This window comes from Lotus japonicus, chromosome 4, assembly GCF_012489685.1.
Source record: "Lotus japonicus ecotype B-129 chromosome 4, LjGifu_v1.2".
Lineage (NCBI taxonomy): Eukaryota > Viridiplantae > Streptophyta > Magnoliopsida > Fabales > Fabaceae > Lotus > Lotus japonicus.
Genome location: NC_080044.1, coordinates 8,307,387 through 8,335,039, shown reverse-complemented (window position 1 = coordinate 8,335,039; position 27,653 = coordinate 8,307,387). Strand labels below are relative to the sequence as shown.

At 37.1% G+C, this 27,653-nt stretch overlaps 6 protein-coding genes and 1 non-coding gene across 11 annotated transcripts; 2 read left to right on the top strand and 5 right to left on the bottom strand.

The window, feature by feature from the left end:
• Positions 1-327: 327 nt before the first annotated feature.
• Positions 328-2,697, bottom strand: LOC130714695 (UBP1-associated protein 2C-like). Of its 4 annotated transcripts, none has more exons than XM_057564622.1 (2): positions 1,529-2,697; positions 328-739 (listed from the first exon to the last, which is right to left on the bottom strand). In XM_057564622.1, exons 1-2 carry the CDS (start codon positions 2,602-2,604, stop codon positions 574-576), a joined length of 1,242 nt encoding a protein of 413 aa, XP_057420605.1. In that variant the 5' UTR covers positions 2,605-2,697; the 3' UTR covers positions 328-573. The 4 variants fall into 4 exon arrangements, with proteins under 4 accessions (XP_057420605.1, XP_057420602.1, XP_057420603.1 ...); XM_057564619.1 differs by having other exon boundaries at positions 1,506-2,696; XM_057564620.1 differs by having other exon boundaries at positions 328-726; positions 1,506-2,696.
• A 2,548-nt stretch (positions 2,698-5,245) lies between these two features.
• On the top strand, positions 5,246-5,318 carry TRNAA-UGC (transfer RNA alanine (anticodon UGC)). Its single transcript has one exon. It is a non-coding gene; the product is annotated as a tRNA-Ala (tRNA).
• A 134-nt stretch (positions 5,319-5,452) lies between these two features.
• Positions 5,453-7,921, bottom strand: LOC130712817 (F-box protein At3g56470-like). 2 transcript variants are annotated; one of them, XM_057562631.1, is made up of 3 exons: positions 7,668-7,921; positions 7,193-7,342; positions 5,453-6,721 (listed from the first exon to the last, which is right to left on the bottom strand). In XM_057562631.1, exons 2-3 carry the CDS (start codon positions 7,205-7,207, stop codon positions 5,795-5,797), a joined length of 942 nt encoding a protein of 313 aa, XP_057418614.1. In that variant the 5' UTR covers positions 7,208-7,342; positions 7,668-7,921; the 3' UTR covers positions 5,453-5,794. The 2 variants fall into 2 exon arrangements, with proteins under 2 accessions (XP_057418614.1, XP_057418615.1); XM_057562632.1 differs by lacking the exon at positions 7,193-7,342 and having other exon boundaries at positions 7,668-7,919.
• Positions 7,922-9,112: 1,191 nt separating this feature from the next.
• On the top strand, positions 9,113-14,284 carry LOC130711473 (protein trichome birefringence-like 38). Its single transcript, XM_057561109.1, has 5 exons — positions 9,113-9,724; positions 9,969-10,140; positions 12,317-12,492; positions 13,483-13,641; positions 13,785-14,284. The coding sequence occupies exons 1-5, from the start codon at positions 9,435-9,437 to the stop codon at positions 14,071-14,073; spliced, it is 1,086 nt and encodes a 361-aa protein (XP_057417092.1). The 5' UTR covers positions 9,113-9,434; the 3' UTR covers positions 14,074-14,284.
• Positions 14,285-15,588: 1,304 nt separating this feature from the next.
• Positions 15,589-16,330, bottom strand: LOC130711474 (uncharacterized). The gene is made up of 2 exons (XM_057561111.1): positions 16,124-16,330; positions 15,589-15,889 (listed from the first exon to the last, which is right to left on the bottom strand). Exon 2 carries the CDS (start codon positions 15,879-15,881, stop codon positions 15,708-15,710), a length of 174 nt encoding a protein of 57 aa, XP_057417094.1. The 5' UTR covers positions 15,882-15,889; positions 16,124-16,330; the 3' UTR covers positions 15,589-15,707.
• A 1,370-nt stretch (positions 16,331-17,700) lies between these two features.
• LOC130714927 (uncharacterized) lies at positions 17,701-20,335 on the bottom strand. The gene is made up of 4 exons (XM_057564908.1): positions 19,934-20,335; positions 19,759-19,835; positions 18,565-18,676; positions 17,701-17,975 (listed from the first exon to the last, which is right to left on the bottom strand). Exons 1-4 carry the CDS (start codon positions 20,275-20,277, stop codon positions 17,846-17,848), a joined length of 663 nt encoding a protein of 220 aa, XP_057420891.1. The 5' UTR covers positions 20,278-20,335; the 3' UTR covers positions 17,701-17,845.
• Positions 20,336-22,099: 1,764 nt separating this feature from the next.
• Positions 22,100-26,299, bottom strand: LOC130714321 (protein CHUP1, chloroplastic). Its single transcript, XM_057564222.1, has 6 exons — positions 24,944-26,299; positions 24,054-24,185; positions 23,786-23,967; positions 23,387-23,498; positions 22,536-22,670; positions 22,100-22,424 (listed from the first exon to the last, which is right to left on the bottom strand). Exons 1-6 carry the CDS (start codon positions 26,147-26,149, stop codon positions 22,299-22,301), a joined length of 1,893 nt encoding a protein of 630 aa, XP_057420205.1. The 5' UTR covers positions 26,150-26,299; the 3' UTR covers positions 22,100-22,298.
• Between the last annotated feature and the right edge of the window lie 1,354 nt (positions 26,300-27,653).

The following is a 27,653-nucleotide window of genomic DNA, read 5'->3' as shown; positions in this document are numbered from 1 at the left end:
AAGCCCTACGTATAAGGGTTTACTTGGGAATAAAAAATATGGCTTTGCAATTGCTGCATCAAGTCTAAGCTTTGATTTCCACAGAAACAAAGGCAAGCAATCTCAAGTTTGGCAATATCCAGAGGTGAACACAAGCACCAATTACAGGGCCAAACCAATTGCAGATCTCAATCTTTAGCAGATACAAATAAGTTGCTAAAAGCTTAACTGAACTAACTTACTCATTTAAGACTTGATGCTGAATTAGTTTAGAACCAAATGAGAAGGATATTTCAGAAATAGTCAACTAACAAGAGCCCATCATTCAAACAAATACTTGCAATGAACTGAAGTAAAAAGATAAAACATTGAAAAATAATTAGAGGTCACCACAAAAACCACATAGAGTACATATATGCACATAGAGGCATAGACCAAATTGGACACATCAAATTTAGTATAAACCACCTTGGCACTTACTCAATAACTTAGGATCCTAATGTAGGAGAAAACTTCAAATAAAAATTCTACAAAAATTCCACATGAGTACTACATTCAAAAACTACAGGTCATGTAAGCTTTCACCAAAACCTATCACAAAAGGAACCAAAACACATAGAAGCAGAGGTAGTGAAGCAGCAACAAATCACAGCAGTCCATGTAACCAAAACCATAGATTTCATTGTCTGCATGAACGAAAGCAGCACAACCATTTAAAGCATTAGCGCCCAAGAAGCCATCACAATCCTGAACAAAACACCTATTCAAAACTCAAAGCATATTAACATTTAGAAAAACACAATCATCTGTCAAATACTCAAAGTTGAATACAATCAACAAAAAAATAAACTTCAAACAGAATCCACTAAACAGGAAGACCACACAACAAAATAATTTCTACAAGATATTGAAACCATTTAATATCACCATCACCAATGGATTTTAGAAATCAAGATTGGTAAGATGGAAGGACCATTACAAAATGCTAGAGTAAGGAAGATGGTCCTTGTAATGAACAAACACATAACGAACTTCACTTGCTTTGAAAGCATCTACATTCAAGTTTCAACTGCTAGTTGACAGGACACTGGAAGTTTGGACGTGTGTAAAAGACAACAATGAGAAGGGTAGACTAGATGGGGGATAAACCAGTAGGTAGGGGTAAGGAAAGACAAAACAAAATTGACACCAAACTATTAAGTGATTTAGAGTTAATTGGTGAACCTAATCCATGAAATAGCATTATGGAATTGTTCAATTCACATCCATAATGAACAAGGAGTAGTTGTCTTGTTGATTGGGACAAGGAGTTAATCAACAATCAAGCAAGCCTTTCAATGAAAAGGATGACAGAAGATTGAGATTTCGAGCAAATGATCAGACAAATAACTTAGACCTAAACACCATCTTTTTGGAGGAGGTTGAATGAAAGAAACAGACAACAACCACACAAAACCAACAAACAAAGCTAAGAGAAGCATACACAAATAAAAAACATCATTCAAAAATCAAGCACAAAAAGTTACCTCAATAATAAGGCGGTTGGTACATTCCACCAGTAGGAGGTCTTTGCATAGGCATGGGCTGCGAGGGGTAACCATACTGCGACCCATCTGGGTATCCTCCGCCAGAAGCTGGAGGAAACCTTGCACCAGAAACCGGCACCGGCCCAGGCCCACCATACTGCGGGGCACCACCACCACCACCAATTCCAGGCGCATACCCACCACCAGATGGAACAGGATTACCATACGGCTGCCCATAAGGATTCCCAGCACCGTACTGCGGCGGCATCATGGTATTAGGGCCAGGAGCGTGCATTGAAGAAGGCTGCGGCGTCTCCACCGGAAACCCCGAAGCATTGTGTGCCCCACCAGGCTTAGGCTTCTTGTTATCCACAGCCAACTTGCAAATCACTTGGTGCCCATCAATTGTCTTCAGAGGCTCCGCAAGCGAAGCTCTAGCACCTTCCTCAGTCTTATACACGAAGAACGCGAAGCCTCTTGCCTTGCCACTCGCTTTATCAAACCCTAACGGACCCTCTTCAACCTCACCAAACTTGAGAAACTCATCCAACAACCTCTCCGATGGAATCTCAAACGGAACATTCCCGACGAAAACCTTACGAGCGGAAACATCACCGGAGGAGCCACCTGATCTAGCCGCCGCCAGCTGCGTCACCGTCATCCTCCCGTCGATCTTCTTGCTCGGGTCCTTGAGAGCAAGAATTGCGCCGTCAATATGCTTGAACACGACGAAGCCATAACCCTTGGACCTGCCGGTGGATTTATCGAAGATGACAATCGCTTCGTCGAGGTCGCCGTAGGCAGAGAAGACGCTGCGGAGCGTCTCGGTGGTGGTTTCGCAGGCGAGGCCGCGGACGAAGAGTTTTCGGACGGCGGTGTCGCGGTCGGCGACGGAGCGGATGGAGTCGAGTACGTCGGGGTGACGGAGGGAGGCGGATTGGAGAAGCTCCAGGAGTTGGTCCTGGGAGAAGGGTTGGAGGATCTTGCGGATATCTTCTGCGGCGAGGGTGATGGTTGGGGATGCGACGGCGTCGGTTGGTGGAAGTGGAGAAACGGCGTCGCCGTTCTCCTCCGTTTTGCGCTTCTTGGGGAAGTCCATGGCGATGGAGGTTCTGAGAGGATTTGGGAATTAGGGCTTGGAATAGTGAAAAACCAAGGCAAGTAGGTTTTAATCAGAACCAGACCAATCTATCAAACTAGTCTCTACTTGTACTTAGTTTTAGTTTTGGATTAATTCCACTTTTGGTCCTTGAAGTAACACGATTGTGCAAAACTTATCCCCTTTGTTTAAAACGAGCGATTATTGTCCCAAACGTTTATTCCGTGAGCGGTTTTAGTCCCTCCGTCCATTTTCCGTCAATTTACTAACGGAAGAAGCTGACATGGCTTCACTTAATGACGTGGATGGCCACGTGTATAATTAAAAAAAAATCAAAACTAATTAATTAAGCACGTGCAAGGCACATAGGGGTTAATTCTCCCCCCCAAAATTCACGATCAGATTGGGGATAAATCCCCAAATCTGATGAACCCTAGCGTCTGTGTACCAATATACGCGAGTCTCCTGGAAAGATCAAAGAGAGAAGCAAGAAAGCCAAATCTTATTGATGGGTTCAAATCGCCCAGTGTTATTGAGCTCGAAGGTTATTGAGATTCGATGGAAGGAGAAAGCCAAATATTTTCTGGGCGTTCCATGTACAGTAGGTAAATTTTCTTGTCTTTCATCCTCTTTAATGTTTATGGGAATTTGTTGGCATGAGTGTGTGAAGTATGCAATGTCGTTTTTTTCAGGAAACAGGGAGGAGAGAATGCAATTACTTTGTGACTGCTTGCTTCTTATTGGATGGGCATTATTCCTACTATTGCTAATTGTTGTTGTCATGAAGATGATAAAGTAGAAATAGAAGTTTGGCACATGCTAGTAATGTAATTGGGTTAGAATTAAGATGGGGATTCTAGATCATGTTAACTATTGTATTGGAGATCATATGAAATGGGTTAGTTTTGTTTTTATTTCTTAATTATACACGTGGCAATAACCAGTGACCATCCACATCATTAAGTGAAGTCATGTCAGCTTCTTTCGTTAGTAAATTGATGGAAAATGGACGGAGGGACTAAAACCGCTCACGGCGTAAACGTTTGGGACGATAACCGCTCCTTTTAAGCAAAGGGGATGAGTTTCGCACAATCATGTTACTTCAGGGACCAAAAGTGGAATTAAGCCGTTAGTTTTTCAGTTTAGTTTCTACTTTGTCTTTTTTGTTTGGTCAATAGTTTATGACCTGGGCTTCTGGGCTCTACCTTTTTTGGGCTTTGGCCCACTTTCCCACTTTCATCAATGAATAGAGGGAGTTGATTTTCTCACACTCACTCAACAATTTCACCTCACTTTAATGCAGTAAATTTCTATAACGCTCTCTCTTATGTACGTTAACAGGTTCTTTTTTTTTGATGCATCGGAAAATACGTTAACAAGTTCTTAAAAGTTGAGAATGTGAGTTTACCTAGTCTTCCAAGAAATAAAAATCTAGATCATAATCAAAATTATTTGCTTCCGGAGTCTAAAACGTGGAAGGTAAGTTTAAAGATAACCTTTCACGGATCTTATGCATGTTTCAGGTTTTTCAATTACCCAGTATGCAGAGCTAAACAGTATTGGGGATCTTGTAAAATCAGCATTGTGTTTTAGTAATACTGGGTTTAGAACCCGGTATTATCTATGGAAAATACTTTCTAGGTTTTGAATCTCGAAATTCATCAAACAGCAAAATGCATACCGGAAGTTAAAAGCCAAAAATAAATAAGTACTGGGAAATTGAAAATCCAAAAAATCTGGATCTAAATTAACCTCAAAATGCCTAGACAAAGAATGCAATGAAGAAAATCAAGATGAAGTGAGTGTTAAGGACAAGGAGTGAATGGGGAAGGGAAAGTGATATGAGTAAGACGATATGTATTTGGAAGATGATATGATGCATTTATGTTCCATTTCACAAGGTGGCAACTCTGATCCTATTATCTCCCTATATCTTTGGCATGTTGGTTTAATTAGATCATTAGCCTCTCATAATATATGCCCTTGGTACATGAATGCCACAACATCAGCATTCAACTTTAAGAGGGCGTTTTCCATTTCACAGTATGCTGATAAGTTGAGATGTGAACCATCTATCACATGGATGACTTTTGCTTTAGGAGAGATGGAGGTCCTCATTATTAATCCTTCATGTTCATCCTGATTAACTAGGAATTGTATAATGCTACAATTAATGTGGCACCTATGAGATCATGATATTAGATTAGTTCACATGGCACTCCATTTTAATTACTAAAAATTCTAATAGACTACTACTTAAATTTGTAAGTCTAATAGAACACTGCAACTCCCCCCCCCCTCCTCTTTACCTGTAGTATCTACGTTTTGTTGGGTTACAGTGTTAAGTACTTGGAATTTGATAGTAGGATTCAATCCCAAACTAAGTTAGATGAAAAAACACAGACCTGGAGTGTGTGTAGTAGATCAATTTACAGAACAAAGCTGGAGAATTTTTTTTTCTTGACTTAGCAGAAAAAATACATTAAGGAACAGAAATAGATTCAAATTAAGCAGCATTCGATTTCATGGCACGTTTTTTATCCTTGCACACAAATTTCCATTAATTGATCAAGTCAACAAAAGATTCCCATATATGTTACTTTTAAAATATATATATAATTGGTTGGCATAATTATCAAATGGGGATGTAGCTCAAATGGTAGAGCGCTCGCTTTGCATGCGAGAGGTACAGGGTTCGATCCCCTGCATCTCCAAATTTTAGATTTTATGCAGAAGATTTTTTATGTTTTGTGAAGCAGCATCAGAATCAAAAAAATTTCTTGTATCTTACACAAAATAAACAAGCAAAGGGAATTTGATATAAAAATCAATTTCAAAGCTACTCATCTATTTTTCATTTCCAAAATCCTTATCATAGAGCAATTCTGAACAAAACAATAGAACAAAATCTCAAGTCTCAGTGACTACATGAACAAAACAATAGAACAAAATGTCAAGTCTCAGTGACTACATATCCCACTAGTAATTCTGCTAAACTAAACCCAAAACAAACAACAGCCAGATATCAAGCTACAATAGCAATATCTGTGGTAGTTATATCTTGTATTCTTTTCCAAATCCTTATCACAGAGCAATTCTGATCAAAGACCAAAAGAATAGAACAAAATCTCAAGTCTGATTATATATACCTACTAATAAACCCAAACTCAGAAGAAGGAACAACAAGATATCAAGCTACCAATCTTTCATCTGCAGGTAATTGAAAGAGTCTTGGTGGTTGGATCCACACCCCTTTAAAGTGACGGCCCTTAGACCCTTGAGAACCCTCAAGGTTCTCATTCTGAATCAGCAAGTCAACTTCATCATCTGAATGTGGAATCAGCGTCCCGCATATGGAAACAGAAAAATCACCTTCAAGCCCCAGTTTCTCCCTTAAATTACTCGTCCAAAACCACTTTCTGCTTATCTTACAGTTCCTCCCTCCACTGTCAAGTTTTTTCATTGATGAAAATTCAATTCTGGTTCTCCATTTTTCAGTCCTGGCATCAAATGTAACCGACCCGTAGAACCCATCAAAAATGTGGAAAACCCCTTCTTCGTACACAGCAACTCTAATTGTGCTCAAATCTGCAAGAGTGCAAATATGTTCATGCTCAGCCCAATTGTCACCACCACCTTGACAATTATGCAAATAGAGTTGAATCCCAATGTATTCCCACCGCTTGATTACAGCAACTGTGCAGTTTTCTTTCGATGTAGGGGCGCATGAAAATGCTGCAATGTACTCAGAATCATCAGAGAGTTCTGAAAAGGGGATCTTTGGAAGATCAATTTTGGCTCTTGAAAATGGGTTGAGGAAGAACACTGAGCCCTGGTCAAATAGAAGAAGCCACCCATCTTTGGATGCAAGGCAAGTAGCTCCATCCAATTCTGGGATTTCCATTGTGAACTTCTTGTGTTGATCATCGTTGATTAGCAGCGAACACTGAGAACCTTCCCCATACAAGAGAAACCAAGGCTCACATGAAGAAGAATATGATGATTGCCAATTCTTGCAACATAAACTTGATGAACCTTCACCACACTCTGTCACATTGTTTTCCTCACTAGAATCCACTTTTAGCTTCTTGCTTTGCCGTTCCATGCTTACCGATATCTGTTTCAGAATGTTGGGAAAAAAACAAATCAGAGTTGAAATTGCATAACACCAACAACCACCAAGAATGTAACAAATTATCAAGCACTGGAAATTTTAATGGATATAACACATAAGAACAGTTACTCAATTTTAGAAGTGAAATAAAAACATATATATCCCCTGTTATCATAGGGTTTTCTCATAGCCAAGAATCCATGGTCTTCAAGAATCAAGATTATCAACAGATTATGTCAAAAGAAAACTAAATGATGAATTGAAAAGCTCAACAAAAATCAAGTAGATGAAACCTAATTAATTTGTTCAAACTAAAAACCCTTAAAAACAGTAATAGACAAAACCTGATTCATCTCAACAAAAATCAAGCAGAGAATTCTTTTGGGAATCAAGTAGTGAAAACCTAATCAATCTGATTGAAGTAAAAAACCCTAAAAAAACAGTGACAGAGAAGAAAAAAAATGTTGCACTTACTTTTCTTTCCTTCATTTTCTGAATTATGCAAATGAACGTCTTCACTCTTCACTCCTCCTCTCAATTTATAGTTTTAATTTCATACTTGGTCCGCAAGTTTCAGAACAAATTTTTCCAAGACTGTAGATTTTTTCAAAGATCTTCAAATCCCTACATTTCCCAAAATTATAAAAGGATAAATTAAAATAAAAATCAAACCTTCGTTGAAATACACCGCCAATTTCATACTTGGTCTCCAAGTTTCATCTAAAAAATACCATACATTTTTCCTAACCAAGAAAGAACACTTGGGCTTCAAGTTTCTAGCAGTAGTTACTGAGAAAATTTTCAAATTGAAGTAGTAGAATGGGAATATGGGATAATGGATTGCATAGAGTGTTCATATAAAATTCAAATTGGTGAATGCGTTGGAGAGCATGCAATTGCGAAGGATGAAGATGAAGTGCAGAGAGTGAAGAGAGTTTGGGGAATTTACCTTTACGCCAAGCAAGATTTCGGAAGAAAATGGTGATTTCTTGAAGCTTTCTCTGTTTATCTTCTCTTCCTTTTTGGGTTTCAGGTGCTTTGCTTCTGCATGTGATGTGAATTTGACTTATAGTAACTGAGATCAAAAGGAGGATATTGGGTCCAAATAAGAAATAATGGTGATAGAACAGGAATATGTCAATTATTCCATATTTGTTTACCTGTAATTACTCTGTAATTAGGCTTAATATTTATGTATTCAGCCTAATTACAGGTAAACAAATATGGAATAATTGACATATTTATATTCTATCAAATGGGTATCTTGAAGTAATGTAAGATAATTTTTTTTCTTAAATTAGTGATGGAGAGGATCTTAAATACATTTAGATTTAAAATTGAACTTAAATGTATGAATAACTTATGTTACTCTAATTTAATCATAAATTGAAAACAATATCTTAAAATAAAAATTAGATGTTAACTAAATATCCCCTCTTAATTGCAATTATTAGAAAATTTCAGCTCATCACCGCCGCCTAAGTAAAATGGGTTGACCAATTCTTTACCGGGTCTTTCATCCTACGATTTTTTGGTTATATTGAATCGGTTACTCATCTGATTGTTGATTGAATTGGACGGCCCTGTCTCCAAAGATTATCAACAAATTATGTCAAAAGAAAACTAAATGATGAAATGAAAAGCTCAACAAAAATCAAGTAGAGAAAACCTAATTAATCTGTTCAAACTAAAAACCCTTAAATGGTTAAATTAGAGTAACATAATATTAACATGGTTAGAGATCGTGAAAGGAGAGAGGAAGTGTATTCTATGAACTTATGGATGATGATTTTTCAATACCATTCTCTTTACCGTTATTAATATATTTTTCTCTTTTTTACAATGGATGTAAATGTGATGTAAGCTTAATGAAAGTTAAATGCCCACCATTAGCTTTACAAATTTAGAAAAATGATTTTCGGATTCCATTGCAATACAGACATCCTTTGGACATATAGGCTTTGTGGTGAATTTTTATAACAACAGACTATGAAGTTATTAGAAAACATATAGAAATGATTTGTGCTCACCACAAATTCCACATTTGTGTTTTTTACGCAAAATTTGCGGAGATCTTAGCCTCCACAAATCACATTTTATATTTTTTTCTCACTTCACAATTTGTTTCGGTCAAAATCCCATAAAAGTTGTGTGTCCAAAGAGTGTTCGCGGGGCTCGGGTCCAAACAAAGGGACCGGTAAATTTAATAGTTTATCTTGAAGACACAAGATTCAAGCACATCTAATATTATCATAGAAATTGGTCGTGCCCGTGACATGGTGCAAACAAGGGGAAGGCTAAAGAACAATTCATCCTCAATAATGTAGTGTAGTGACATTCGATTATCAACATAAAACAATCTCCACAATTTCAAATCCTACTACCACTCACGAATCCATCCAAGATCCCCCAGCTCATGTAGCAAAATTAAAATCAGTGTTCTCTAGCACCACTCCATGTGAACCCACCACAACAAGCCACTGCATTTTGTTGACTTCCTCAATCCTATATTCGTTTAAGTTGTGAGATAACATTAAGTAGTAGGTCTTTACTAATATCACCAAGGTATCGAACCATCAAATAGATGTTTAAGGAACTCAGCTATCTACCAACCGTGTTAAACCTTGTTGGTTCTTCTATCTATATATATCATCGACAATACAAGTTATTCTCTTATTCTCAGTTTTGGAACCCGACATAGTATTTTTAGTCCCACATGGGTTTCACTTTCAAGGTCCATGTCTTGTTTTTGTTCTCTCTGTGTAGCCTAGCTTTTATTGTTGCTGGTGCAGCAAAGTCCAAAAGTAAGAGTCTCATAAGAAGTAGAAAGGAATTGGGCAGGTGTAATTTGTTCTTTGGAAGTTGGGTGATTGACCCTTCACAACCTCTCTATGACTCCTCAACCTGTCCCTTCATTGATTCTGAGTTTAATTGCCAAAAGTATGGAAGACCAGACAACCAGTATCTCAAATACTCTTGGAAGCCTGATTCATGTGCCTTACCCAGGTAGTGTTCAAATACTTCCATGATGTGTTAGTTTTTAAAAATGTTTGGTGAATGGATTTTGTTAACAGTTCTGCAATCTGACATTTGTAAGTAAAAAAAAATTGTGATTAGAGACTCATTGATTGAAATTCAAAGTAAGGTAGCGTTTACTAACGGAACCGAACAAGATAGAACAGAATAGCACATAACAAAATGGAACACAATAATGTTCAAATGTAATAAAAAGTTTGTTTCTGTGTTGCAGGTTCAATGGGGTAGATTTCTTGAACAAGTGGAGGGGTAAGAAGATAATGTTTGTGGGTGACTCATTGAGTCTCAACATGTGGGAATCATTGTCCTGTATGATTCACGCTTCGGTGCCGAATGCCACTACCAGCTTTGTGAGGAAAGGAACACTCTCTACTGTGATCTTTCAGGTTACATTTCTGATCTCTCTGTCTCCTCTCTGTTTTATATTTTAATACACAAACCATTACTGCTTCTTCTGTTTTCCTGAATACAACATTCTCATGTCTCTATTTTTTTTTTCATCCAATTGTTTGTTTCTCTATTATATCATTTTTCTCCACCCCTAGTTTAAAAACTTGAGGTGATAAATTGAAATTAGATTTTGATAGATAGGTCCAAAGTAAAGTTGTGTGGATTACAGGGCAAGGTTTTATAATAGGTTTTTGATTTAATTGTACTTTTGGTTAACGTTTAAATTTAGTTTCCAATGTTTGAAACAAGCGATTTTGGTCTTCATATTTTGGACTTAGTTAAACAACCGCGTTAGATCATAGATCCAATTAAGTCATTTTCAATGTTCCAAATTAATAGACCTATGCATAGTTTGATGGCAATACTAATCTTGGGCCTAAGGAGATAATAGGTTTCCTCTTACTGGGTCAGTAAAACACAAATAGCAGTGAATTAAGCACCTAACCCCTCCAAAACAGAAGTAGAAAACAGGAGATAACAACTGTATTTGTTACCTCTTCGTGAGATATAGAAGTCACTTGTCACATTCAGAATAGGTGTAAAAAAATATACTAGTAGAATCAAGAATAAATTGGGATCAGCATACTCAGTTAATGAAAAATTGTTATGTTCAGTATCTAAAAATTGTAGCATGTAAAGATTATGTGTGTTAATGGCAATCAATTTATCAGTCAATTTATCTTTAATGCTTAAAGATACATGTGAATAAGACTTGACAGGCTGTGAGGGAGAGCATGCCAACCTGTGATTAAATTTTCTTACAACTTGGAGGCTCTCTACAATCATTCGCCTTAATTATTTTTGTTTAATCAACATCAATCACGGGACATGACTGAGTTAATGTCATTTAAAAATCATTCATGCCATGGCATTCAAAAATAAATGTAACATTCATACCTAAATTAATACTACAGAGTAAAAAATTAGTAAAAAATCATAATTGGGGATGTAAATTATACAAGCTTATGCTTTGGATATAATAGGAATTCAATAAATTAAATTGCATTAATTTGGTCCATGTAATTAGAGAATGCAATCAAGGGAAAGTGATTTATGAGCATTTAGGGGAGATGATCTCAACTTGTTTAATTGGCTTGTACCCCTATATAGGCAATTTTGATGGAATGAAATTTAATAGGAATTCACAAAGATAAATCAGAATAAATATGGTTTTACTCAATTACAAAAAAAAAATGATTTTATTCACAATAACTGCATTACTTTTGTAGTTAATGTTATATTTCTAATTTGATTCGTTAATTTCTTATAGTTAGATTTAATGATTTAGTACAAAAATAACTTTTATTTCAGTATATTTTTTAAAATAAGTTAAAAATTAGTTCATTTAAGTAAAATGTGAATATCAAGTTTAGATTCAAGGAATTGGTGTCCCCATATGATAGCTCAAATGGTAGGAGCTAGGGCATATGAATTGGGTAGGGGAGGTCCAGAGATCGATTCCTGACGGGTGCAATTTAACTTTTTGATGTATCAAAAAAATTTCAAGAAATTGAGTCTTTATAATCATTGATAAGAAAATCAAAATATTGAACTTCTAGCATCTAATTAACAGTTCAATCTCTGAGCGGTAGGAGAAGAGTTTATTGTAAAATGTGAGTAATTCAATCTCATAACTTCAAGGACATTAGTCTCATGTTTAATTGTCGGCTGTGAAGATACTGTGTTTTAAAAAAATTCTCAACTATTGATTACGAAAACCAACGATTGAGAATGATTGAGAATTTATTAAATTCATATATAGCCTCTTGTACATATACATGTACTCAACCAATGATTTTCTAATAAATGGAGCTCTCAAGTGTAGTGTTACCCACTTTCCTCCCTAGTTTGAGCAGAAATTAAGTAGCACAATTCTGTGACTGAGAAATGTTCACGAGATTCATCATAAGGGACAAGTGGAACAGCTGGTTTTCCAATATTCCATTTCCATGAGCTCACTCACGGACTGTTCCACAAAATTCAACTAAATTCAGCATGTTTATCATTTTCTATAATCCACTTTGTAATACTTTTATTTAAGTTTAATCTCAACCTCCCAAAATGGCAATGTGGTTTACTAATGAATGATAATTGGTGGGGTTGCGCATGCAGGACTATGGAGTAAGCATACAGCTATATCGCACACCATATTTGGTGGACATAGTTCGAGAAGATGTTGGTGCAGTACTTGCACTAGACTCCATACAACAGGCTAATGCTTGGACTGATCTGGACATGTTGATCTTCAACTCCTGGCATTGGTGGACCCACACAGGAGATTCTCAAGGGTATGTATGTATGCCTTCTTGCACAATAAATGCAGAATATTACAGGGTGAACAAGCCATCCATTACTATCGGGTGTAGATTAAAATCATGGTATATCACTAGTCAATCACTTCGTCCCCGAATGATAGCTCAAGTGGTAAGAGCTATGGACATAAGGGTTGGTGGGGTGAAGGGTCCCGAGTTCAAACCCGAATAAGAGATTATTTTACTAACATTTCTAACAACTAACATTTGCCTATTAAAAAAAAAAAACTAGTGAATCACTTCAAAACATGTCAACCCTACAGCTTCCCTACATTAATCAAGATTTTAAATTACTCTCACAATCGGGTCATATCACAACTCTTAATGGGACAAAGAGTTGTAGATGAGTCGTTATATGTGAACATAAGATTTTGGGTCGACATACAATTAATATATAGGTTAGCGGCGATTTTTTACCAAACAAATGTATGTGTGTCGGTCAAAAACCATCACTAACCCATATGTCAATTTTATTCCCGCAAGAAACCGTATATTCAGTTATCATTTTCGATTATGAATAAATGTGGTTGATTATGTTACAATTGCGGTTACAATGATGAAGTTTTAGACACCTTCAAAACTGCGATGCCACAAAAAGAGTAGCGGATCTTGATCGCCACTAACCCATTTGATAATTATATGTTCGTGAAAAACCGTAAATTCAATTATCATTTTCAATTGCAGTGCTTGACTAGGTCACTTTGCGGTCAGAATGATTAAGTTTTAGACACATTGAAAACTGTGATGCCACATAAAGAGTTCTTGAATTTAAATCATCTTATTTACATATTAAATGTAAATGAAAACACAACTAAATATAACTTCAGAACTGAATGCATCTCTACATGATAAGGTAAAATAAGTGTTTTGCTTGGTTTAGTCTGTGTAATGTGTATCACATGACCTCATTGATTCAATTTCCTTTTATGTTTAACACTCAAACTTGTTGACATTTGCCATGTTCAGATGGGATTATATAAGGAATGGTTCCAATCTAGTTAAAGACATGGACCGTTTGGAAGCATTTTATCAAGGGTTAACCACTTGGGCTAGATGGGTTGATCTCAATGTTGACCCTACCAAAACTAAAGTCTTCTTTCAAGGGATTTCTCCCACTCATTATCAGTAAGTAACTCTATATGCTCATCTATTTTTAATTTTAAGAACTATGAAGTGCAAAATTCTCTTCCTAGTAGTTTGTGTTATGAGATTATAGAAACTAACACATTAGATATTTTGTGATGCCCCTTCACCTTGATTAATTTCAGAGGCCAAGAGTGGAATCAACCTAAGAAGAGTTGTAGCGGACAAATTGAACCGTTATCTGGGTCATCATATCCAGCAGGTCTACCTCCTCCAACTACAATAGTGAACAAAGTGTTGAAGAACATGAAGAAACCAGTTTATCTGCTTGACATAACACTCCTCTCGCAACTTCGAAAAGATGCACATCCTTCTGCCTATGGCGGGAATCAAGGGGGCAATGACTGCAGCCATTGGTGCTTACCAGGATTACCTGATACTTGGAATGAACTCCTAAATGCAGCTCTAATGTGATCAAGATAATTATTTAGAGTTTTTTTATTTTGATAGATGTTCAAAAGGGTGACTGATTCAATTGTAATACAAGACTCTTGAAGAAAACAGAGTCCCATACCAAGTCAGTCAGGGAGGGAGATCAATCTGTTTTACATGTCATGAAAATGAGAAAATATAATTTACTTCAAATCATAGAATGCAATGGAACTTTACCTTCGATTGATGCATATTTCATGATGAATAGTTCTTGTTTCTAACAGTTCACAAATTTCAGTATAATCAATTTTATTTCTAACAGTTTACAAATTTCAGTATAATCAATTTTATTTCATAAAGCTTTTTTATAATGTATAATGTTGTAAAATAAGAACGATTTTTAAAAAGGAAAACAAACAAATAAATTCGCTCAAAGTCATTACATTGATTCATCAAAAAAAATTTACATAGCAGCACCAGAGCGACATCATTTCATCATAGGGTTTAAAAATATCTAACTCATCCATCCAATAAGAATCAAGCAAAAACATTTCTTTTTTCGCCAAAACTGGCCAAATTGAATCAGTTCATGCCAGTTTTGAAACATAGCAGATCCATAATGTTGCTCAAATCAGTTACCAAGCAGGTTCACAAGTCTAACAAAACAGTTCAGTTTGAGCTTTATAACATAGCATAGACATTAACAATTCATCTTCTACCTGACCTGACACAAATATTGTAATCACAGCCATTCACATGTCAATGCAAATTCATAGTGGGAGAAATGGTTGCATCACTGAAGCTGGAGCTATGCTAAGTGCAATGAGGGATGAGGGATGGTCAATTAGTACTACCCTTCATGTTTGGTAAATTTGATTAGTTAGATCTTCAGCTGTCATCTGAAATGATCCAGGTGCTTCAGAATTCAGTGACAGCAACCAAAAAAGAGGACAATCTACACAACTCCATAGTAGTACTACTTCTATTAGTATAATGACAACTGTCCTCTTATGATTAATTTTTGCTGTTTCAAACATTTAAAAAAAATAACTGAATGTGTTAGAGAGTACGAGTCTTCAGTACTGCAGAAATACCAAAGATTTGCTCCACAAAAGAGAGCGAATGTGCAACAAGCTTTAGTTATGGGCATCAAACTGTACCCTGCTAAGTCAAAATTTGAAAGTGACTTGGCTGAATCTGATAGACCCCAAATAACTCTTCTCAGATGGTCTTTTCTGTGTAAAATCTTTACTAAAATTACTTGGTTAGAATAAAAGTTAGCAAGCTAAAAGTCTTCAATCATTTCTTCGGGCAAAGCCTTCTTTACAACTCCTAACCTTAATGGACAAATAGACAAGTAATCCTCAATCTAAAGTGACATTTCAAGCTACTTTTTCCAGGGTTAATGATGGATGGTTAAATTGAGTTTCAGATGTATCACTATCATCTGTAGTTAGATAATGTTATTTAAGATAGATATATATTAATTTTCTAAAATGCTATGATTTGAAGCTACTGGATAATAATTAATCAACCAAAAGCACAAACATAAGAATATAACAAAAGCAAAGAGTAAGATTGGCATGATTCAAAGTCTAATACCAACTGATAGTTATCTCAAAAAGCATTACAGGATAGTACCAGTTATAATTGGAAGGAGGCCATGAATATGCCTATTACTTCATCTTAGCCTCCGTAAACAGAACATGCTTATTAACCCTAGGATCAAATTTTCGAAACTCGAGCTTTTCGGTAAACTGTCTTGGTTTCCTCTTAACATAGAAGAATCCAGTCCCAGCAGCAGATACTAGTTTTACAAACATCTGAGCCTTCTTCTTCTTGTCACCCATTCTTGATTCTGGCAAATGATAAATAAATTACTATTACAAACTCAACCATTAAGAACCACACACTCTAGAGAAACCGAAAACAAGAGAAGTGCATTTTTTTTTATACAAATTAACCAACGCGAAACCTAGCACAGACACTAACAAAATGGATGGTATAAAATCGAATGGTTTAAGATCAGAGAACAAGAGTGAACAGAAAATTGGACAAAGGTAAAGTTGCAAAAGAAGAGAAGCGTGCGTACCTGGGAAGTTACAGATAGATAACTGAGCTTCGGAATCGGAGGAAGGGCTGCGGAATTGGGGATTTAGCTACTTAGGGTTTTCAAGTTCCAACGAATGAGCGAGCTTTCACAAGTTTAATGAAACCAAATAGTAACTTCTATTCTAAGTCAAGGGGTAGGAAAGGGAAAGGCTTCCAAGAAGCACTTCCCTTGTTTGCGAGTTCTTAAAATTGAGGGGTGAGGGTTCATGGTATTTTAAAACCCTCCAAAACTCTCTATTAGGCATATTTTTCAGTTCTCCAAAAATTGGGGGGTTTTGGAGGCTTCATTAAGGAAATGACTTTTTTACCCCTCTAAAATTTCTATCGATTAAATTTTTCTCTATTGGGAGGAACCCTAGCTCTCACCACGAAAAAACATGACGCATCGATTTTGATTCATCTGAAGCTCGAATCTAGAGTAAAAACTCTAGCTCTAACCTCGATTCGTACCCTAGCATATTCCTCTTTGATTTTCAAGCTATGAATCTCTCTTTTTTATTTCTGAGGTTTGCAATTTTTTCTGATTCTTTGAAAATAGACATGGTTCGATGATAATCCGCCCTTCAACAATTCATTGAAAATCACTACTTAGATTGGCGATTTGTTTTCTTTTCTTATAATATATTCGTGTACCAAGTATTGGTTTTCCCTTTAGGATGGTTTTTTGTTCTAAATTTCTAGGAAAAGACAGAAAATGCATGGTGTGTGTCGCGATGTCATATTCCTAGTTTGAAGTATGTAGTTATTGCAGTACCAGTTGCATTCGAAATATTGGTTCTTCCAATCAAAATTCACTATTTTTACTTGCCACCATTACTACTCCTTACTTCATTTTTTCTTGCCACCATTACTAATGTGAGTACATCTGAAATGCTTTCATGTCACTGCTAATGTGGATACATCTCAAATTCTTTCATGTCACCCCCCTCAGCAAAAACCTGAAAGTGAAATCGTTTGAAGACACCAAGTAACTGACCTTTACCTTTTAAGCTATAATTTCCTCAAATGATTGTTAATAGAAGTTACAATTTAAAGTGCACCACCAAAAGTTACGATCTTTATTAGATCGAAATTATCTGAATGCACCAAATCAAGTGCCTCTAATTTTTTAAGCCTATGTTTGTGAGTTCATTTTTTAGGGGGAGTGAAGGGAGGGAGAGGCTTCAAAGAAGTTTTGGCCCTTGTTTGTGAGTTCTTAAAATTTGGGGGAGAGGGGTTGGGGTATTTTTAAAACCCTCAAGCATATTTTTAATTCCCAAAATTGCATTTTTTGGAGTGTAGATTATGGAAATGACTTTTTTACCCCTCTGAAAGTAAAAACACCACAATTGTTGGCAGAACTTTTCTATCGATCGAATGTCTCTTCTGGGAAGAATCCTAGCTCTCACCAAAGAAGAAACAGGGCACATCAATTTTTCAGTTAGCAAGGCTTAAAAGCACTTTTAACTGAAATACATGTCTCATGAATTGAAATGAAAGTGTTGGTGTCAATGTAAATACATGCCTGCGTAAGTACAGAATAGTGCTCTCACGGTAACTTCAGATGAAAAGCTAAGATGACCCTACAAGAACTGTGAAATAGAATATTGAAATGTACAATGTTCTACATTATTATACAGCAGATTCCATCAATTATTAATATCAGAAGTGAAAGTCCAATAACAGGAGACTAAACTGAACAAAGCTCTGTAGAAGCTGAAAGTTAATAACCCACATAAACAGCAGCATTCACAATGTAGCAATCATCATTCTTGTCACCCATCTCTTCTACATGCACTCCACTTGAGCATATCAGACCACCATCCACAATATCAACATTCAATATTTTTCCACTGCCATGTTTTTGGGGAAGGCGAGATCAGAGAAGGGAAGAAATTACAAATAGAATATGGAAGAAGTTATTGTATTATAAACAAAACCACATGAACTTAGTGCATGTTTGGATTCAAGGTGGAAAACCACAATGAAGTCAAAATCAACAGAAGGAATTTCTCTTTGCATTGGCAAATGTCAACCATGATTTGAGTCTCACCTTGTTTTTCCACCGTGTATCCAAACATGCATTGAATAAACAAGCATAGCAGATTACCAACTAGAAGAAATGACCTAAAACGCAGGCCATGACTGTTTGTTATCATCTAAGAACACAAAATGATGTTTTGGTTCAGGGTTTCAAGCAAAACGTTAGAACTGACATAAACTTCAGTATACAATATAAACAATGGGGGAGAGGATCACTAATGATTCTGCTAAAACAATTAAGATCTAAACAGACTCTACAGGGGAAAAAGAAATGGAACATCAGACTAATTTTCAAAATAATTCATTGATAACATAGGATTTCATATTGATAGCCAAGTAGCCAACATCGATTCATGGATAGAAAAACATCATGTAAAAAAGGGACTAGTGGGTACTCACTAGGGAAATACAGACTTGACTTTCTCAATATCCAAAGATTTCTGGAGAGAATGAGGAACCCCTAGCTTGATCTGCAATTTCATCTGCTCAAAACTGACCCCAGGAATTGAACCTAAACCAAATTCATCTTATTAGAATTGAAGGAACAATTTTGAACTTCAATTGTCAAAGCAGATGTTTTACAAGACTAATCTAAATCAACTATAAATAACCACACAGAAAACAATCTCTATGTAGATAAGAAATAAGAGGGAATCTTGGTCATGTTCTATATGACCCTAAGATATTTTTCCTGAGCTAGAAATGATCTTGAATTGAAGGGGTGGAGATCAAGTCAAACTTAGTACATGATTATCAAGTACAAGAGAAATGATTTCTAATCATTATAATAAGTACCCAAGGTACACATTGGCATGCTTAGCAAGCAGACTTTGAAATTATGATTACTTTAGACTAATATGTGTTTTTCACTTTTTTCTGTTTATAACAAAATCCCAATTCTCGATTATGAACTTAATGCAATTCACAAATACAATGCCAACTAATTTAAAAAACATAGTAAATTGGGACAAGCACATAAACAGGATAGTTAAAAACGATAGAAATTTGTTTTGATTCATTTCTAAGTAACATGGAACCAAGAATAGTGAGAAAAACAAGGAAACAATGATATCTCTCATAAGACATAAAATGTGTAATCTTTCTATATGTCAACTTGATATATATGCCTATAATAGCATAGGCTTAATTGTCATTCCTTGGTTCCTTCACTTTAAACAACAATGTTTTATTAAAAACCTACATTCCCAAAAGTTAAATTTGTTGAGTGAAAACACATGAATGGTATTATATTGTATTTCTTGCGCGCTCCTCACGCACAAGCCTATTGGGTTTGAAGTGTGGACGATACACAACATAAATCCACCTGCTGAAATTCAAAATTTTATTAGAAAAATTAGGCGCAACAAGGATTCAAATCCAGACCACTTAGTCATAGAAGCTCTGATACCATGTCAATCCCAAAAGCTTAAGCTCTCAGCTGAAGCGGGTGAATGTTTCTAACATTCTTCACCTTCTAATGTATCAAGACACTCACTTATGATACCCAAAACAATATCAATATTGAAGCAATGACAATGTACATAACGTGATACTAACAAACACTACAAAGTGGGAAAAAGAAAAGATCATTACCTCTCCGGAAAGCAGGGATTGAATTAGAAGAAATGGCATCCCTGCACGCTCTCATTGCTGCAGCAGTTATATTCTGGCTGTTTTGTGAAAATTTCCATGACAGCAAAAAGAATGAAACTATCAGAAACCAAAAGGAGAAGACCAAAGATCCAAAAAGACAGTGAATACGACATACCCATGTTGATCATAGCCGACACCCATCTCGACAAACAAGAGCTTCATTGCCGAGGATGATTCTGTGGAATCATCACTTCGTTCAACTTCCATGGGCGGCGCTGATGATGTGGCTTGGGTTGATCGGGAAATTCGACAAGGCTGGAACTTGGGGAATCGATTTAAGGAAGAAGAAGATTTGCGGTTGTGGGAAAATTGTGGGAAACTGTTTCCAATCAAGGGTGGAACTGGAAGCTGAAGATTTACAAGAGAGCAACAGTGGGTCATTTTTCCCACGAAGGTTCCTTTATTGCCCCACTCTGAGATGGAAACAATTATGTACACCATATAATTCGGGCTAAACATGGTTTAAAAAACCGGACCGGATTAGTCGATCGGATCGGGCTGAATGGTTCGTGGTTAAAAAACCGGCTGAACCAGTATGAACCGGCAATTGAGCGGTCTAAATGGTTCGTGGTTGTCGGGGAAAGAGTGTGATCAACAATGAAGGGGCGAGAAAGGGAGAGTTTGCGATGTTGATGAGGAAGGAAGAGGAAAGACTACCATGACTCATTTATGGAGTTGTTGTGAAGAGAACTGCAAACGACACTACAACGAGATGAAAGGTTGCATGCTTAAAGCAGAGGAGGTGCTCGCTTTTACATGAAGGAGGGGTTGCCTAGCCTTATTAGGAAGAAGGAGATACAACTTCTTTGCTTAGCAAAAATAAAAGGAAGAAGGAGGCGCTCGGTCTTTGCATGAAACCTCGCTTGCATCCGGAAGTAGAAGGAACAATATAAAAAAACCCTAATTTCAAATAACTAGACGTCGTTCGAAGTGGTTTTTAGTTTTATGTTTCCAAATTTTTAAAAGTCAAAACTAGTTTTCAGTTTTATAAATGCAGTTTTATTTTTTTTACGTTGTTTAGTTTTAGAAGTTGTTGCTTAAAGGAAAATGTCGGTTGTTGCGACTATTACTTCAACAAAGCGTCAGAATATACAGATGGTTGTTTTTAATGGGGTTTCAGTTTTGTTTTTAATTGATGATTTAATTTTTTGAAAAACCCAAGTTAATCTCGTACATAGTTGTGAGTTTCGTAAAAAATTTAGTACATGTAGCAATGATCCTTTGTAAATTTACAATAGTCACCACTATTATAAGACATTTTCTATCAACATTACTGTTGGCACCCAAAAATAGGAAAAAATCAACTAATTGCGTCGACTATTGATTAGCTGATTTCAACTCCTTGAATATGGCAGTTGGGTCAGTCGTTAGTTGAAGGGTTGACTAATAATCAGTTGTTAGCCGATGGATCGACTGTCAACCCGTCGTTAGCCAATTTGGACCTTGAAATGTGGAAGATCGTTAGCATGAATTTGTTACTTGAGTAAATTTCTGAGATAAAGCAGTGCTATAAGAGATAATGCAATTTTGTTGGCAACAGCAAACCCCTACTTTATAAGCAAGGAATATTCTGTCTTTACTTTACTGCCTTTACCTTTCAGATTTTAATTCATATACAATCTTTCATCCCTTTACATTTCAGTCGTTTACTTCAGCCTTTTATTTTTATTGCTCTAAGCCTTTTAGCCATTCATTTAGTTTATAGCTTTACCTTAGTCACAACTTAACAATAGCGATCATTAAGAGCTTTTTGGAGCGTCTTAAGAACCTGCATTGAGGAACAAAATCTTTCCTGGAGTGATTGAATCGTTACGTTGGTTTCCTAACCGACATACACGACTACCTAGTCTAAATCTATTTGTAAACTAACAATTACCTAGCGGAGGTGGTCGCAGTTGAGGTGAGTCTTACCTGGTGGCGGTGTGGCAGGGGTGAAATGTAATGGTGGTTGTAGTGGCGATGGTGGTGATGATGATGCCGCCGGCGGTGATAGCGGTGATGGTGTTGGTGATGTCAACTAAGAAGCTCAACTATTGCTCCTTTTTTATAATTTTGTTTCTCTCATCATACAATTTATTAGAGAAGTAGATTTTCGAGGACTTCACAGCAGCAATATGTTCCAAAGTGGAACCAAATTTGGGTCAGTGTCTAGCTTCAGTAATTAATGAGTGATTAGATAAGTGGATTGTCAGAGAATTCGCAACAGCAACATGTGCCAAAGTGGAACCAAATTTGGGTTAGTGTCTTGCTTCAGTAATTAATGAGTGATTAGAGAAATGGATTTTCAGAGAATTTGCAGGAGCAACATGTGCCAGAGTGGTAACAAATTTTAATGTTGTCTTGTTTCCAAGTAACAAAAGAATAGGTGGATCATAAAATTATAAATGTGTTCTACTTAAAGGATGGCTACTATTGCCATTCTATTCACAAATTACAGTGGAAAATGATACTAATTCTCTGAAGCTGAGTTTGCTCCAGTATTAGCATGTTGTAGACCTGCAAAAGAATTTTTGTTGGTGGCTGTGGCATTGGACATGGCATGAATTCGCCTTATCTCTCAATTCTTGGAATGCCCTCATTGTTTCGACATCAAAGCCGCTGGCAAACTGCAGGACAAACATAACATCTTATTACTCCATATGGCCTTCAAGAAATTAGAATAGCTGAATAGGTCACAAGTTTTGACTTTGTACAAACATGTCTGAATTTTCTTTTACCTGATGTACTCGGAATGCAAATTTAACTCCTTGGACAATGAGCTCTTCTTCTTCAGGTCCACCACCAACAGTCTCAAGCTCAGCAGAGACTCTCTTCATATACTTCATGGCCAATTTTACTGATGCCAGCTTGATCTGCCACAATTTAACGTTGCAGATATAATAAATCAAATGAGCAAACCAACATTTGAGTTTTAATTCACCTCATCAACTTTGAAGCAATAAAATTTAGTAAGTGCAATTTAATGTGCTATCATAATGCCATGTGAAATGAATTGCAGAGTGCGTACGACTTGTATTTTCATGTAGTAAATTTTTACAACTGTATATTCATGTATATTTAACCATGTGTTTTTCTTTTTACTATTACTGATATAATTATTTTAAACATAAAGAGTCTTTAGATAAAAACAATAAAATCTAGTTCACTTCTAAGTTCTGAGTGTGTAAAGAGCCAAAGAGAACTTCTATAAAAAAGATGAAACAGACAAGCAGATGAATTGGGGAGATGTGGAGTCCCATGTGCGCATGCAAACAGAAATCCAAGTCCATCAGCAAAAAAGATAACAACTGTTTTGTCATTTTGCTGTCAACAACTTATAAAATATGTCATGAAGTACACTTTACCAAAGCTAGAGTTTAAACTTTCAACAATTTTACAGATATTTGAGTTGGATCATTAGAAGGTTGATATTAATTGGTGGGCCTATACCACATAAACCAATAAAAAACTCTAGCCCATTATTCAATAAAACTGAAAATTATAGGTCATGCGTATAAATTATAGTCTATACTGAAACTATGCCTGAAGCATGTATGTAAATCTAACATTTATCTTTCATGAAAATTACCTGGTTCACATAACCATTATCAAGCATCCAATCTACAGGTATATGGAAGACTTTGTATTTCTTTGTGGACGACTCTCTCATTCTTGAGATATTGTACAGCCCATGTTCTAATCTGTAATAACCATTTAAAAAAAATCATAAAATGAGAGTCAGCAACTTTGGGCACATGAACATTCAATTCACATTGAATAAGTTAGGCATATGGAGTAGCTTTCATTCATCCTGTTATGTCATCTTTATTAGTTGTAAAGTTGTTGAGTTAAATTAGATGGTCCCGAATTAAAGTTGCTAATGAAAGTTTTTTCATTTTTTCCCAACCTATCAGTTGTAACTAGTAATAGAAAATGAATCCTGTTATGATATTGGGCAAGATAGGAGAGTTCAAAAAATCACACATACTTCTCAAAGAGAGTCTGCATCTTCTTCAGAGCTGGGCCACACAGCTGCCTAGGGTCGTCGCGGAATGAGGAAGCCTCCGATTCCAGCTTCTTCAGATCACAATACGCAAACGCAGCCTCGCGCAGAGCGTCGGCCTTTTGCTCCGGCCAATCAAAGTGTTTGAGCACTGCCCTCTCATCAACCTGAAACAACAAAAGCAGATAACATATGTTAAAATTTCAATGATGCAAATAGAAGAAAAACAACAAAATGAACATTAAAAAAGTACCAAATAGGAGAGCTCATCATCAAGCCATTTGACAAAAGGCACCACATCTTCAATGTCCGTGAATGCTGCACCTTCCACTTCTTTGATCAAGTATCTAATAAAGTCTCCTTGTGTTTCTACATCTGTTTTTATCTGTAAACAAAAGTTATGAACACCTTTAGAAACCACAAATAATGCTATAGAATCAATTCTAGTCGATTAAAATTAATTATAACCGGTTAAAATGATATTTGGGTGCATCTGTAAAGCAGTTCCAAAATCAATGGTTCAATTCTAAGTGACACAACAATTAGTTCAATCATCGATTTCACAATTGAGCTTCACAACATTACCGGACAAAACCTACATTTTTTTCGTAAAGGTATCCAAACATAAATTACATCATCTTAACTCATATTTACTATACACAATTTTAGTAAAATTAAATTTGTCCAGAATCAATTCTCCTGTTGATTAACCAAACACACAATTACTAAATGAGTGAAAACAATAAAAAACAAAACCCTCAATTTACTCCTACTAGCGTCAATTAAGGGTATGATTGATTAGGAGTAAAAATGTAAAATATAAGATTGACCTCTAATCAGTAATCAGTAATAATAATACTAATCACCTAAAATCAACCACTATCTTTTGACTTGATTGACTAATAAAAAGACCGAGTTTCAGTAATTGGAGAATCTTTTTTTTCCTTTCTGTTTGGCTTAGATATCATAAAGTGCTCATAGTTATGAAGCAAAATTACGATTTTGGGCATGCAAAAATCAAATCAGAATACTGTCTTACTCTACCGAGAAATCCAATTTTCAAATTAAAGCGACTACACATGTCAGCGGTCCTAACATAAATGGGACAGTGGCAAAACCGTAAATTAAATCACACGCACTTACCGCAAGTAAGTGAGTTGAACGGTTCTCAATCTCGCCGATCATGTCACGCGCGTTCGCCGTCGCCGGCACCTCCGCACCGCCGCCGGAGCTCGACTCCCTCCGCGACTGCGAATCTCTCCGCATCAACGAGTGGTAAAACTCTACCACCTCCGGCACTCTCCTCACCTTCGACGGAGCCGCCCTCAGCCCCCTAGGCGGTGGCGGGGGAGGCGGAGGTGCTGCTGCTGCTGCTTTGGAAGCAAGTTTCCTCGGGGGAGGCGGAGGCGGTGGAGGAGCTACATTCACCTGCGGCGGAAGCGGTTGCTCTGTTTCGCCATTACTGGAAACAACACTCGAAGGTGACGCCGGCGAGGTAGAAGAGGAAGGTCTCGGCGGCGGGTTAGGAACTCGAGGACCGCGAGATCTGACGCTAACGGCAAGAGCTACTGAGTCAGCACACTCAGCGAGTTCCTCCGAGTTACACCGCGAGTGACGCGGCCTTTCAGATTCCAAACTCTCCCTCCTCGAATCCGAACCTTCATTGTTGTTGTTCTGCTTCTGGCTCACGCTTCCATAATCCGACGTCGTTTTCTTCACGCGATTGCACCTCGCTAAAACCTCATGGAACCTCTGTGATGAAGAAAACTGCTCGTGCTCGTCACGTGACAGTGACTCTGCTCTGGTGGTGGTGCCACTGTACGATGTCGTTTTCTTGAGCTCTGCTATCTCATCCTCCAACGCCTTCGTTTTTCTCTCGTACTCTCTCTTCTCCTCTTCCAAACGGAGCTTCAACTCCTGCAACTCCTTCTTCAGAATCTCGTTCTCTGCTTCTGTCTCCTCCGCTTTCCTCTTGCTCCTCTCAATCTCACTTTCCCTCGCTGTGATCTCGTTCTCCAGGACAGGAACAATGGCGGCGGTCTCCTTCAGAAGCTTGTGCTCGAGAAGCTCTGTTTTCAAACGAGACTCGCTCTCTCGGAGCTCCTCCACCATGCGGAGGAGCTCCGTCACGTCCGGTGGACGCGGCTGCACCTGAGCGGAGGAGCGAGGGAAGTACGCGCCGAATGAGCGCGTGAATGATGATTTGTTGGAGGTGGATTTGTTGGCGGAGGTTGTTGTTGTTGACGGTGAAGGAGGTGGTGGATGCTTCTTTGGCGGCGGAGGAGTCTTGGCCGCCGGCGCCGGTGACTTGTTAAACCCCATTGCTACTTTGACTTTTCCGGCAACCATGTTTGTGGCGTTTTGTGTTTAGATGAAGGGTTGGGGTTGTGGTGTTTTGAATCTCATGGGAGTTTGGAAGTAAAAGTGGGAGGTGACTGAAACGACGTCGTTTGTAAGAAAGGAGACAAGAGAGATTTGAGGGCACGGTTAACGAGGAACGGTCTTCTCTTTGGAGCGAAAAGGAGATTAAAATAAAACAAAAAATATTATAAAAATGATAACCAGGATACTTTCGAAATAGAAATAGAAAAAGTTTGAAAAACATGATCTCGTATCGTAGAGGTATATCTTGACTCGCGATATAATCGTGGGGGGAATGCTTGATTATGTGATTGTACATATTTCTTCTCTATATATATATATTTTTTTGAAACTCGATAATATATTAAGAAAAAAAATCAAGTTGCCATTGAGGCTATTACATCGGCATGAATTAAAGACTCCAACTCCGGAGGCACCTCCTCAATCCAAACCGAATTATGAAATTTTGATGAGTTCTTAGTCAAGTGATCAACTACAAAATTGCCGGTACGTCGTACAAAAGACAAACTAAAGTGCAAAAACGATGAGACGAAGTCTCTACAATCACTAATGAAAGAAAATAAATGCTTATCATGTATATTTCCATTTACATTATGGATTTAATCCATATATATTTACATTTTACATTGCAATATTATAAAATGATAACATTAATTATTTAGAGTATATTGAGTATTAAAGCTATAATAATTTATTAGTTTAGAAAATGTCCTTTCAACTTTTAAGACGAAAAGTGCGGCAAATGAGAGTATGAAGCTCTCAGGAAATATATTATTGTAAGGAATGAATCCAAATGTTCAGTTGGGTAAGCATCTCCTACTTATGGTTCTATTTTGGTTGGCTTTCGAAAACCTTTTAAAATGTCTATCCTGTGATTTCTAAGACGGAAAAATTTGGGATCTTTAGTAACAATCCTCTAGCTTGGCCTGAACTTTCTTCAAAGTTAGTCACTATCTTTAATTATTTTGTTACATTCTAACTCTTCTAGCTTTCTTGTCCGCACACGACAAACGTGCCTCTCGGGAAACTTGTCCACTTGGTGGTTGTGAATTGAATTTTGCTACACGAGGTTGATTTTTCCAACTCATTTTGACTCCTTTTTCTATCTCGACTCGTCACCTTGTATCCTTATACCACGAACTAGGACGACCTTATATATGTACCTGCAAAGGCACCGCTCAAGCCAAACCGTATTGCAACCAAAATAAAGAACAAACATTTGGCCAGAAGGTGTTTTGCCTAGAACGCCTCGCAGTGTCTCTGCAAAACAAGGGGTCCAAAACCTCTCATGGCGTAACCCACCACGCGTCCAAGAGCATCGATGATACTTAACACTCGTGCATGCTCCCACCTACCCCCCATCTTTTCAAATTCAGAACCGTTGAGAAACTTAAGACAAATGATGACCCCTCGACCGAAAAACTACAATTCACACTAATATACCTTCCGACCCTCGTTTGAATGTAAACTT

What these genes read in the sequence shown, in the direction of transcription:
- LOC130714695 (XM_057564622.1), bottom strand. Translation starts at nt 2,604, where the DNA reads ATGGACTTCCCCAAGAAGCGCAAAACGGAGGAGAACGGCGACGCCGTT. An exon ending in AGACCTCCTACTGGTGGAAT is followed by an intron (nt 740 to 1,528) that starts GTACCAACCGCC and finishes AGTTTTGAATAG; the next exon opens with GTGTTTTGTTCAGGATTGTG.
- LOC130711473 (XM_057561109.1), top strand. Translation starts at nt 9,435, where the DNA reads ATGGGTTTCACTTTCAAGGTCCATGTCTTGTTTTTGTTCTCTCTGTGT. An exon ending in TCTCTACTGTGATCTTTCAG is followed by an intron (nt 10,141 to 12,316) that starts GTTACATTTCTG and finishes TTGCGCATGCAG; the next exon opens with GACTATGGAGTAAGCATACA. An exon ending in CACACAGGAGATTCTCAAGG is followed by an intron (nt 12,493 to 13,482) that starts GTATGTATGTAT and finishes TGCCATGTTCAG; the next exon opens with ATGGGATTATATAAGGAATG.
- LOC130711474 (XM_057561111.1), bottom strand. Translation starts at nt 15,881, where the DNA reads ATGGGTGACAAGAAGAAGAAGGCTCAGATGTTTGTAAAACTAGTATCT.
- LOC130714927 (XM_057564908.1), bottom strand. Translation starts at nt 20,277, where the DNA reads ATGTTTAGCCCGAATTATATGGTGTACATAATTGTTTCCATCTCAGAG. An exon ending in GTCGGCTATGATCAACATGG is followed by an intron (nt 19,836 to 19,933) that starts GTATGTCGTATT and finishes TTCACAAAACAG; the next exon opens with CCAGAATATAACTGCTGCAG. An exon ending in GTCAAGTCTGTATTTCCCTA is followed by an intron (nt 17,976 to 18,564) that starts GTGAGTACCCAC and finishes AAAACATGGCAG; the next exon opens with TGGAAAAATATTGAATGTTG.
- LOC130714321 (XM_057564222.1), bottom strand. Translation starts at nt 26,149, where the DNA reads ATGGTTGCCGGAAAAGTCAAAGTAGCAATGGGGTTTAACAAGTCACCG. An exon ending in ATAATGGTTATGTGAACCAG is followed by an intron (nt 22,671 to 23,386) that starts GTAATTTTCATG and finishes AAATTGTGGCAG; the next exon opens with ATCAAGCTGGCATCAGTAAA. An exon ending in TTGCATTCCGAGTACATCAG is followed by an intron (nt 22,425 to 22,535) that starts GTAAAAGAAAAT and finishes TTTGTCCTGCAG; the next exon opens with TTTGCCAGCGGCTTTGATGT.